The following is a 13262-nucleotide window of genomic DNA, read 5'->3' on the forward strand; positions in this document are numbered from 1 at the left end:
CCATGATCCCAGGTTGCCTTCTCTGAGGAGGAAATCACCAGGGAACTTTGGGCTGGAGTATATCTCTCCAAAGTGGCTGTGGAGTTGACAGGCATCCCCCCAGAGAACCCCCTAATTTTTATTTTTGTCACTGACTGGGGGACCCCAGCATGATCTAGCTGGCTCTATGCTTTCTACACATATTCCTTCCCCTGGGGTTTCTCTCCTTATGGAGCTTTTGCTGAAATAAGACATGGATCCCACAGAGTTTCTCCCCTTCCCTTTCTATTTGCTTCCTGTTAACACAGTTTTTCTGATATGTTTGGCAGAAGAAAGAAGGAGGATCAAAATAGTGTACAAAAATCATAGCCCTACTCAGACCAGATCCTCACTTTCATAGGACACATTCCCATGAGGAATCCTGGTCTAAACAGAATGAAACTTCACAAAATGATACAATAAGCTTAGAGCTATGTGCCAGATCCTTTCCAAGTATTATCTCACAGCTACCCTGGGAAGTTGGCTACGAGACACAATCACCATACTCTTTCCCACTCTTGTTAATGAGGCAACCAAGGTCATAGAAAGGCTAAGCAATTTGTCCAATTACTCCAATGATTCCTCCATTTTGACTGAAAAGCTGAGGCCAAGTTGGGGACCAGACTGGGACAGCCAGTCTCCCGAACTCTTGCTCCTAATGATTTTATTAGGGTCCTCAGACTTCAGAGACCCCCACCCCAGAGGTGTAGCCAGGATGGAACCTGGAGAATGCTTGCCTGGGATGGGGCTGAATTTGTGGTGGGGTGTGCATCCATGCTTCTGAGAAAAGCCATTACATTTCTACTTGTCTCTCCATGGTTTTGCATTTGCCTTGCTTACTCTGATAGTTTTTCATTTGAGACTTAAGGTCACATCCTCACTACAGCTTTCAAAGCTGTTTAAAAGGCATCATTTTGGTGTCTTCAGAATTGTCACCCCACTCCTGTTGGTACTGATTTTTCACTGCTGTGCACTAGGGCATATCATGATAGAGAAAGAATAGAATCCCCAAAGGAATTCTGATGTTGGGTGTACAGGGGGATGATGGGGTGGGCTTAGGGAAGGAATTTTCTAGGTATTGAAGTGCAAACTGCATAGACTTGCTCATTTTGGATCAGTTCTTCCTGTGAAGTCAGCCAAAGGGGGGGAATGCTTCTGAATGCTCACCTTTGGCTTCCCAGTGTCAAGATCTCTATTGTCTGATTGTATCATGTGTGGTTTTGTGTGTGTTTTTTTCACTGATGCAACTAACTTTCCCTGATCAAGATTGGGATTTTTTCTCTAAGGTCATCTTAGACCCTTTTGGTGGAGTTTTCACATCTTGTCTTTCCCTCTGATGTTTTCTTTACTTAGGCTTTATTTCAGGTTTCACTTAGTAATCCCCCTGCCCCTGCTCCACCCTAATTTTTGTTTTTTAATATATTTTTATTAATTTCAGAGAGGAAGGGACAGGGAGAGATAGAAATATCAATGTTGAGAGAGAATCATTGATTGGCTGCCTCCTGCACACTCCCACTGGGGATCAAGCCCGTAACTCAGGTATGTGCCCTTGACTGGAATCAAACCCAAGACCCTTCAGTCTGCAGGTCTACCCACTGAGCCAAACCAAGCCAGGGCCACCTTAATTTTTAGATGTAGGTATCAGAGAGTATTTACCACAGGCCACAAGGTTCTCATTCTGCTCTGCAGTCTTAACAAGGAGAAATAAAACTAATACCAAGGCTGAAGGCCATTTGGAAGGACAAGATATACCTCCAAGATGGGTCCTTTTAGTTGAAGTAAATCCAGGATGATAATACTACTATATTTCTGGCTTTGGAAGTGACTGATTATATCATTAGCTAACATTTACTACCCATTTATTATATGTTAGGTCATGCCCATGGCCAATATTGTCTCGCCTGACACACAAACTCTGAACAGAGAAATTTTCATTTTCAAGAGGAGAAAAGTTAAGGCTTAGAAAAATTAACCTGTCAAAAGGTTGTACAACTAGTAAACAGTGGTCCTGGGATTTGAATTTCCACAGCTGTGTAAAGAGAAATATCACTAGTGAGTTAGCCAAAGGATCTTGGTCAAATTACATAACATCTCTGTGTTTTAGTTTCCTCATCTGTAAAATGAGGAAAAGGAAATGACCCTTGAAGTCATTTTAAGCACCTTTATGGTGCTTAAATAATGAGCTGTTCAAAACAGAGCTCTTGATTGGCAAACTACCTCCCCGCATGGGTTCCTCCTCAGTCTTTCTATTAACTCAGTTGATGACACCACTGCACAGTTTATTCAGTCAGATAATCTTGAAGTCATCTTTGATTCCCTGATTTCCTTCAGTTACCATATGTAATCCAGTAAGTCTCATCGTTCTATCTGCAAAGCATAGTCCAAATCTGATCAATTATCTTCTTTATTCATACAAGTCTAATAGTCCAGGAATTTCCCATTTTGTCTGGATTCCTGTATCTAACTGCTTATGTAAATTGTTAGCATGAATCAAGCAAACAAATAAACAAATCAACAAAATTTCATCCCTTTTATTTTTCTAAGCAGTAAGGAAAAGACCTTGTAACAATGGAATCATACATATAATGAATTATGAAGGAACTTTACTATCAGGTAAAAGTTAGAGTTGGGGGCAAATAGGAAACAGGTAATGTGGTTTTCTTTGTATGTTAGAGGAATTCTGTCTCTCATAAATTTTGCCCTTCTATCCCTGGGTTAGTAATTAGAGACCATAAAACAAGGGGCTCCGCATATAAGGAGTTTTAGGATTCTTTCATTGGTGGATATTAAGTTGGCCCTTCCCTTGCCATCTGAAAACTTGTGATGAAGTGGATAGGGACCCTTGTGGTAGAGACATTGGGCTCTCGAGTGCTGGAATAGATATTTCTAGTAGCTGTAAAGGGGACCTAATCCACAGAAAATAGGAACAGTGCTATAGAGACATCTGTCTGGGATGTCAAAGTGATAAGACTATGCAAGGGGCCAGAAGACTCAGGAAGAATAATGGTCCCAAGAGAGAACTGCTGACAAAGGTGATAAACATTAACCAGGACTGATGTGAGGAGCAGCTGAACTCTCCCTAGGATGCTCAGAAATATATGGACCACACTGTGGGGTGTGATTGGGCAATGCTACCCAAGAAACACAGCATAAACTAGAAAGGAGAGGCTTGAAAGAATCCCCTAAGCCAATTTGTGTAAAGCTGAAGGTTTTTTTTTTTTTTTTTTTTTTTGTATATGATTTTCTGAAGAAAGGACATACTCCACTGACTTATCAGCACAGCCTAAAGAGGTGGAAATGAGTGAAGAAACCATATACAATAGAACTGGGGGTTGGGAGATTAGGGAATTCTATCTTTAAAAAGAGAGAGACTGCTAATTGGATTTGCATAAAACTGTGAGAGGTGGAGGTGGTTAATGTAACATCTGTCAGTGAAAGGATAAACACTGAAATGCACTTATAGGTTTAAGAAAACACAACACAATAACATCTGGTTAAGGTCTATTCTGTCTGGATGTATCGTTCTATGTGCTATATAGCTTATTTCACTGTAGCTCCAAAATAGAAAGTACATTCAGAAAAGAGTTCCTTAGAAGAACTTGATGATGACAAGATGAAATATGTGGACAGACCTGAACGGAGTTAAAAAAACAATGCTCTTTTGGTACAGTATTTGTTATTTCCAGCTGTTTTAGTCTGCTCAGGCTGCTATAACAAAACACTGTAGGATGGCTTAAACAACAAAAATGTATTTTTTCACAGTTTGGAGGCTGGAAGTACATTCAGAAAAGAGTTCCTTAGAAGAACTTGATGATGACAGGATAAAATATGTGGACAGACCTGAATGGAGCAAGGAGCCAGCATGGTCAGATGCTAATGAGGGCTCACTTCCTGGCTTGCAGGGAGCTGCCTTCTTAGCTACCTTCACTTGGGGAGTGGGGAGAGGTGAGAGAGAAAGAGAGAAAGAAAGAGAGAGAGACAGAGACAGAGACAGAGAGAGAAAGAGCATGCGCACACGTGCTAGCTCTCTGGTGCTTCTTTTATGAGCACTTATTCCATCAGACCAGGGCCTCACCCTTATGTCTTAATTACCTCCTGAAGGTCCCATCTCCAAATACCATCATATTGGGGGATCACCATATGAATCTTGGAAGGACATAAACGTTCAGTTTATAACACCATCTACTGAGAATTTGGTACAGTTAAACAAACAGACAAACCCAGATGATCTTGGCTCAAATCCCAACACTGTTGTGGTTAAGTTACTCTGAGTGTCTGGTTCCTCATGTTGAAGATGTGGTTACTAATAACCAACCAGGATATGCCTGCAGGTTTAAATGAAGGGAGGATTTCGTGTCTGGGATACTGAAGGCATCCAAGAAACATGTATTCCCATTCACCAATAACTTGAGGGGGGAAAAGATCTAATCAATAGGAAACTTTTTTCTTATTAAACTTGTAGCTCTGTGCAATTGGCAGGTTAATATCTACTCAGATGTATTATTTACTAAGAACCCAGCCAAGACATAGGGATTATATTTTCATTTAAAAATCAATATTTATCACACAGGTTTTAAGAACAGGCTCCACAGTCAAAGGACCTGCATTGAGCTCCCAGCTTTTCCACAAACTAAATATGGCCAACTTACTTCATCTTGCTAAGCCTCAGCTTCTCTCAATGATACAATGGAGAGAAAAGCCTCCACATAGATTTGTTGTTGGGAGGTGGAGAGGCATTTCAGACAGGACAATAAGCAAAGGCAAAGACTGTATTGCCTCTTTCATGGTCAGCGAAGGACATGGACATCTACACCAGAGTTTCCAACATCAGCATTATTGACATTTTAGGCAAATAATCCTTTGTTGTAGTGGAGGCTGTCCTGCACCCTATAGGATGTTTAGCAGTGTCCCTAGACTCTACCTGCTAGGTAGCAGCAACACCCACCCCAAATCCAGACAACCAAAAATGTCTCCAGACATTGCTAAATGATTCCTGGGGGACAAAAATTGCACTCCGTTGACAATCATTGATTTACACTGATTCCAATTTATACCCAATAAATGTATTTTGGAAGGAAGAGGGAATGTTTTATGTATTCAATTTAGATTTGTTTTTAGAATGATTACCATTTAAAGAAAATGGGCTTTTGGGATGAATAAAGGTTCTGTATGTGATTGTGGCTTCATGAGTATATACAACGGTCAAAACACACCTAATTGTTCACTTTAAGTACACACAGCTTATTGTCTGTAATTATATTTTAATCAAGTTGATTTTTTAAAGAGAAAATTGACTATATTCTATTATGAATTAAAATATATACTTACAAATTTCCACGTTCTTGGCATTGCACATGTGTGTTAAGTGTACAATTTAAAGTGTAATTTTGTGAGTGCCAATAATCTGTCCAGATTTTTGCTTTCCGCAATGTTGTGCTACTTCATGGTCATGTCTCCACAGGCAGGAACATTTCTGTTGCTGTTTTGTGCCACTAAGTTTTAGAATCTATCATCATGCCCTAAAATAACTGCCAGTGGTAAATTCAAGATAAAGAAAAGCAGTAAACATGAAGAATGAAAGGGAAAGTCAGCTCTGGGAGAAAAGGGGTTTACAAGGGAGGGTCTCAAGAGTCTGAAACCCAAAAGGAATGTCATCATGTGGGCTCACATTTGCATTTGAACCAATGCTGTACATCCGGTTTCAATGAAAAGTACACATTTCAGGTTTGCTCATTCTTCACGTCTAAGATCAAAGTCTAGCTATCAGGAGATTTCTGTGTTTAATAGAGCCATTTCTGTGTTTAATAGAGTCTTTTGTTAAGACTCTCATTCTGTTCTAGTCCTGAAAGTAGCATGCCGAAGATTGGCAGCAAGCAAATTCAATTTAATTTGACAAATAATCTTTATAGAAAAACTATCCCAGCCATGTGAGTGAGCGTGGTATTGGACTTCTGACCTCAGGACCATGCAACATAATGGGGAGGACCAAAATAATTTTAAATAGTTGTAAGACAAGATGTAGCATGATCAGTGCACTCAAAATGGGTGGAAACAGTTGCATTCTTGCTGGAGGCCAGGGAAGGCTTCTTATCATAGGAATGTAACAGTGAAAAAGAACTTAAGTGGTCATGTGTGGGTGAGGGAGATTCACACCTGGCTTTTATGAAAATTTGTAGAAATACAGATTCATAAGGCATTATTCCAACCTTACAATTGAATCAGAATTTCTAGAGTAAAGGGTTTGGAAACCTGGATCTTTCAAAACTCCCAGTGATTATGATGATCAGCTAGGCTTTGGGAACTACTGATTCTACAAATTCCCTACCCAATGCTAGAGTCCCCTGAACAGTGTTTCTTCAGGGAACAATGCAAGCTCACGACCTTTCAAGGCATCCAGCCCTTCCTAGGAAGTGTGAGTGTGTAGGGTTTTGATAATCAGAAATGAAGGGTAAGGTTATGTCAGAAATAATTAGGAAATAGAGGGAGGTAAGTTTGGAGAGGGGACTTGAGGTTTCATGATGGAGTGAGCTGAATATCATACTGAAGAATTTCAACTTTATCCTCTCTGAGATGGGGGCCCTTGATAGGATCTTGGTCATCACTGGGTTTAAAGGCCTGTTGAAGCAGATCAGGTTGGAGTACAAAGAGAATGCAAGTTTAATCCAGGAGTTCAAGTGACCCAAATAGGACTTTAGGTCAGAAGCAGCAGGAACAGCAATGTGGAGGGAAGTCTAAGCTGTACTGCAGTTCAGCCCTACAAAGCTTGACTGATTGGGGACAAGGAACGGTCAAAGCTGATTTTGGGGTTCTGAGGTCCTAGAGTGCTGAAGACATGAAGAAGAATGGGAACTGCAGGATCAAGAACAGGTTAAGAAGACAGATGGCTGCCCTGGCTTAAGTCCATTCTTGACAGTTTCCCAACCTTTTACTGGGTCACTCTCCTCACCTTCCTCCTTTCCACTCATAGCCATCTGAATGAGAAATGCTTGCTGGCCCAGGCTACGTTTTCTCACTCCCTGCTGGGAAAGTGCTGTCCCTCCCACTCATGTGAAGGTCAGATGGCTTTTGGCTTTTCTGAGGTTTACTTGACTAATCTCAAAGAAGCCGCCCTAGTCCTAATACCAGTCTGTATGGGATCCGCCCCCGGGTGCCCTTCTTCCTGTACAGCCACCTGGAGCCAACACTTCCCTGGCTCTAACCTCCTGGAAGGCTGAGAATATGGTCTGCTCCTGTCTTTTCCCTCAGCACCGTTATGTAGGCACCTGGCTCATCCTTGTTGAAACGGACAAATTTGTTGATTTAGAAACAAATGAAAAGTACAGATTTTAATACCACCCTAACCCAAACAAAATAAAACAAAAACCCAAAACCAAAAAAATCAAAAAAAGTTTTTGCTACTTTCTAAACATAAGATATTCTGTCAGTTGTCGAAGCTATTTTATTTTCCCTACTTTTCTGTAGTTTTGAAAGGGGTGTACATTTAGAGGATAATGATCTTTGGAAAGGTAATTGCTTGAATGAAGCCTGAGGCTTCCATTCCAAGGCTGGTTTGCTCAGGTGTGTCTGTGCATTTGACCTTTGTGAGATGCTTTAAAATATTGCCCATAGATTCAGAGAACATACTCGATCTCTTTCAAAACATGTCAGCTTTGAAGATGGAGGACTCTGCCGTCGCTCTAAGATGGAAATGCTATCAGTTTATGATTCTGATGATGTTCCAGCTGCTAGACCAGCCCAATGATGAATTTTGAAACACTTCCCTAGTCTAGCCAAAGGTTCCAGGAACTTTCAAGCCAATTTATTTTTCTGTGTGCATTCCCCATCTTACCACAAAGAATGTGAAGAGGCTGTGAGAATGTGTTCAATGAAGAAAGAAACAATTAAATGTAAAGTATCATTTAAGCTTCAACAAAAAATTGCAAGGAGGCAAAATATGACAGTTAGAGACTGAGACATGGGAGACAAGAGCTGTGTCTTAGACGTGTCCAAATGTTGATATAGTTGACGCTGTGCTTCCTTAGGATAACACCCAATGGAAATTCATTCTGTAGCACGATTCTCATTGTCTGTAAGGAGATGTGGTAGTTAACCAAATTTTCTTCATAGAAGCTATGTTAACAGTGAGAAGAGATGCTGCTCAAGGCATGAGTCTGTACTTTTTAAATGTGTTTTTATTTATTTTTTTCATCCTTTGACTATCATTCAAAAATATTTTCTTTGACTTTCAGCACTAATAGTTTTCATTCTTCCTTTTTCAGCTATTTTCATCAGTTTCCAATAGCATCTTAAGCTTTACAGAAAATTTTTTATTGCTGTGACTCTTAGTTTTTACAATAAATTCATAAGTACTTATCAACTATCACTATTAATAATTACACAAGAATTAAGCTCTACACACTGATTTTTATTTCATCCCCCCCCCCACACCCTGCGTATTATACATCCTTTGCTCATGGGAATGGTCATGTTTGAGGAAAGTTTGATTTTTAGTTTTGGCTTGGCATCTGTGACTCAGCGTCTCAGTCCCTTTATCTTTCAGGCAAAGACTTGGATTTCTTAAAACCAGCACGTCCTTCAATTGCAAGGCATAGTGATTATCATGGGAGTGCCATGGTATGAATATTCTAATTCATCCTATATAATAAAGAGCGAATATGCTAATTAGACACATTAGTTAAACAACTGTCCGGATGACCTTCTGGATGAAGCCAGGGCTGCGAGGGCCAGCTGAAGCTGCGAGGGCCAAGCCCCTTGCATGAATTTCATTGCATTGGGCTTCTAGTACTATAATGGTAAATAATAAAAATGCACAAGCTCTCTTTGGAATATGTCTCCTATCCATTTTCTGTAAGAATAAATGCATATAACATCTCCTATTGTTGATATAAAAATATTTCTCCCTCCCTCCTTTCTTTAAACAGGATGTTGAGTGACTAATGGGGAGCTCAGAGGGACACACTTTTCCCAGAAGAGATAGGATTCTGTCTTAAACAGCCCTCTCCATCATCCTTTTTCACCCTGAACAGCACTGGGCTTATTACTATGTACTCAGTAAATATTTGTCAGTTTGAACTTGACATTATAAATGATTTTGTCATTTATTTCAGTGGTATAGGGTAAGTAAGCAGTATCTGTCAATTTATAGAATACTCTTTTTAAAAATTTCTTTATTGATTAAGGTATCACATATTTGTCCTTAATGATAGAATACTCTTATTTTCTAAGCTCCTAGTCCAACCTTAACTTCAAAGAAAGGAGCAAAATTCAAAGTTTTTTTGGAGTCCATTCATTCATTTGTGCACATTTGGGGAGAAAGTAAAGTGGACAGAAAGGGGAAAAGTCAGAATACTCTCTGCTTCTTTTCTGCCTTGCTTAACATTAACCATCTAAGTGTTTGCTAACTTCACCCGAAAGGATCAAATGAGAACAAGACCGTAGAAGCTTACTGCATGCTAGTTTATTTATTACACTGCAATGGAATACAATTAGAGGACCTCACTTCTTTATTTCTATGTGATCCACCATCCTATTTTCTTTCCTCTTTGAGAATGATTCACGTGTGCTTCTCCCTAAAATCTGTAGAAGGGTTTCAATGCTTAGTTTCCAGCATTTTCCTTAAGTATCTTCTGTGATTTAAGGCACCTGGGAAGAGGGATAGATGAGCTTCCACACCAACGGATGATGATTTTTTATCTTTTTAAGTGACCCACAATTTGGTTACTGGTGCAATGAGAAATTAAGAAAAGTGCACATTTCAAAGACTACCATTTCACAATACTCAAATCAGAACTGGAATGCCACAAAAACAACTCCCTGTTAGCCCAGAGAAGAAAAAAAAAAAAAAAAAAAAAAAAAAAAAAAGAAAGAAAGAAAGTAAAGGGGAAATTCAGATTAGTCACAAAGAAGTTCCCCGCCTGCTGCAAAGCGGCAGTGTTAAAACTGAGAGAGTCCGCTCTGCTCTTTCAATTGCCTCTTATCTCTGGTCCTGGTACCTCTGTGGATTTGCTGATTGATACGCTTGGTTTTGTCTTCATCTCCTTCTTGGCAGGAGAGACATCCGTTCTCTCTCAGACTCCCCCTTTGGCTCAGTTTTCATCTTTGCTGCATCCAGACTGTGAAGATGGAAGGGGTCCAATCCCTGGATGAGAATGTGAGAAACGCGCCAGGTCTGAGATTCCAGACGCACAAGCTCATGCTGGTGGCCTTTGTGGTCCAGGGGCTGGGGCTGCTCCTGTGTCTCACCTACATCTGCTTGCACTTCTATGCTCCTCAGGTAAGATGCACATCCGGCACCCTGTTGCTTACCAGCTCACACTGATGGCAGCTCCAAGAGCTGCAAAGGGTCATTTGGAAAGAATCTGATAACCAAATTGTCCAGGTGTTGGTTGTTCTTCTTCCCCCTTCAGCAATTTTCAAGTGTGGTTAAAGACCCTCTGGTCTTCCTTTCCTTCCCTTTTCTCAGTAGTGGCATGGTGGGGCACAGTGGAGGTAGGACAGGGGCGCTGCTGCTGGGTTATTCTCTTTTTCTTTGTAATGCAGGAATCCTGGTATTCTTTTATGAGCCGTCACTTTGAAGCTTCGAGTCATTGATAATACCTGGCTTACCCATTTTCTTTAGTGTTTGACCAGGGAATTAATACAAAAAGGAAATAAGTATGAGCTCAGTTCCACTTTGCCATTGTATTCATAAAATCCACTGACACTCGTGAACATTTGCTACTGCTTGCAAAATGCTGAAGGTATCAATAGTAAGTTCTTTTAAAGGTAGAGATGTATGTGTTCCGTGCGTTCGCGCACATGGCCAAACATTTACTCCAACAACTTACCCCGATATTGATTCTCACAGCTTTTCTCTACCAATCACAACGTACAGACATCACTTAGTCTATTTTACACTTTATCCACTATATTATGAGGGGGCTGCACCTTTCTAGTATTTCCCCCACTGAATGAAGATATTCCTTGCAACCCCCCTTCTCTTTCTTCTGATTCCCTTTATATATTTTTTTCTTATGTATTTGTTCAGACCTGCAAACATTATTTGGTCTTTAAGGATGTTCTTGACTGCTGACAACTCCACTGAAAATAAATGTACAGTCTGCCCGTGTTCCCTTGTTGAGGCCAGTCTGATCATACTTGTTTCCCTGGTGGGTTGCTTGGGGTTAGAAAAGTCTGTCCTTGATTAAGATTAGACAATAAAAACTTTTATTTCTGATGGACAGGTCAGAGTCTGGGTATCTCAAAGAAAACCAGATTAAGACGCCTGGCAGATGCCTGGGCTTGCCTCTGCCCACCGGAAACAGGGGTTTTCAGTGCAGAGAGGCTGGTGGGAGTGTGGTTGTGATCACTGTACTGCAAAAAGGGCTTATATTCCCCAATTCCAGAAGTGTAGCAGGTGTTATGCTCAAGTCTGCAGACTGGCAAGCACATTACCACACTCACCCTCTCCTCATCGTGCATGCGTTTCTTTCTCACTGCCGAACCCTTTGGGTGCAATTAGAATAGGCAATTTGGGTAGCGAGTGCAGGGGCGGTGCAATGTATCCATGGCAGGGTGCCTAAAACGCAGACCGGAATTAGGCTCTTCCGAGAAGAAAACAAAGAGCGTAACCAAAAATAGAACAGCTGAGTGCATGCACCAGATCTGGGAGCCCTGAGAGTGCTTTTTCAAATAACCACAGTGTCACAGACATCCTTACGCTGCGACGATGAAAAGACAGGACAGATGGCTCCAGTCAAGACTCAACTAGGGCTGTGAGTAGGAGAGAGCCAAAGGTGAAATAGATGTATATAGCCCGCTGGTGGCAGAGTGGCACTGGACTAGAAATACCCAGGGGATGCTGAGAAGGAGAGGGGCCCTTTCTGCTAAGTCACCCAGCAGCTCTTCATTGAGCCTGGAAGGAAAGCTGAGTGCTGGTTTCCAGGACACTAGAATTCATGGGGAGTATTCTTTTATCCTGGTGCAGAAATAGAAGCAAGGACATAGGAGGTACATTTTTGGCACAGACTTGACATGAATTTTAATTTTTCTTATTTCTAGCTAGACTGTTTTAGCTAACATAAATATCTCATACTGTTTTAGGATGCAGCACAATGGGTCCTTACATTTAATCTCATATATTTTTTAAATGGGGGGAGGGGAGGAGGAGAGAAATAGCACAAATAGATCATGTATATTCTCCCTGGAACTTGATGAAATGGTAGTGATGGCAGTGTGTGTGTGTGTGTGTGTGTGTGTGTGTGTGCGTGCGTGTGCGCGCGCGCGCACGCGCGCGCACACACACATAATTTTGGTTGAAGTATTGGTTAGATGATGATGTAAAAAAAAAAAACCCTCTATTTTTAGAAAACAATACTACAATGTATTGTAATGTTGTAATGTTGCAATGAATTTCCTTTTGGGTGTTATCCCAAGGAATGGGATGTAATGTTGCAATGAATTTCCTTTTGGGTGTTATCCCAAGTGAGCTAAACTACTCATCATTCACCCAGTTAAGTTGGATTTTTTTATTGTAGGAAAAATATATTTGGAGAATAAGAATTTCCCTCATATTTTAGATCTAATTTTTAGCTTTATAAAATAATTGATTATATGAAAGGCTCTGTAAAACACAGATGTAACTATTAAACTCACTGAGCAACTAACTTTCCCCTAATCATTCCATGACATTAGGTTGATTTCTTGCAAAGCAGACGTTCTCATTTTAGAATGTCAGAAAAATAAAAGATAGACCTTTCCCTCTCATATAAGTCACTACCCTCTTTGGGCTTTGATTTCCTCATGTTTAAGTAATTGGATCAAATGATCAGAAAGATCTCTTCCAGCTCAATATTCTATGAATATGTACTTTATATATTCAGAGAATGGAATGAGGTTTTGATAAATACAAAATATAAGTTAGTAGATTTTTGTGCCCGAGATGAATTTCCTGGTCCTTAAGAAGGGATGGGAGAAAATAAAATTTGCACCTATAGTTGTACATATCTCAATAACCTGTTATGTGTTAGCAAAATGCCCTATTGAGAAGGAGGAAAGAAATGGATGCTAGAAGAATATCTATGGTACAAATTATAAAACTGAGTGCTTCTGTCACCAAAAACAATAAATGCTATTTGGATATTTATTTAAAATAGTAGGCTTTTAGTTTTACCTGTTATTTAGCTTGGAACAATGGGAGAAAAGTAGCTCAATTTACTTTTATCTCAACCTGTGGTTCTTAACCGCTAGCGGGGTCGCCTAAGACC

The 13262-nt window shown here is 40.3% G+C and overlaps 1 protein-coding gene across 2 annotated transcripts in view; it reads left to right on the forward strand.

Moving 5' to 3' along the window:
* TNFSF4 (TNF superfamily member 4) overlaps positions 1–13262 on the forward strand; it is a 38207-nt gene that overhangs the window by 11418 nt on the left and 13527 nt on the right. The window contains exon 3 of one of the 2 annotated variants that reach the window (XM_045583222.1): positions 10067–10291. In XM_045583222.1, the coding sequence (XP_045439178.1) occupies positions 10139–10291 (153 nt within the window). In that variant the 5' untranslated portion in view covers positions 10067–10138. Of the gene's footprint in view, positions 1–9745; positions 10292–13262 lie in introns of those variants that run through there. The other variant, XM_036442446.2, reaches the window with a different exon arrangement.

The sequence above is a fragment of the Pipistrellus kuhlii genome, unplaced genomic scaffold, assembly GCF_014108245.1.
Source record: "Pipistrellus kuhlii isolate mPipKuh1 unplaced genomic scaffold, mPipKuh1.p scaffold_m20_p_18, whole genome shotgun sequence".
In the NCBI taxonomy this organism is placed as follows: Eukaryota; Metazoa; Chordata; class Mammalia; order Chiroptera; family Vespertilionidae; genus Pipistrellus; species Pipistrellus kuhlii.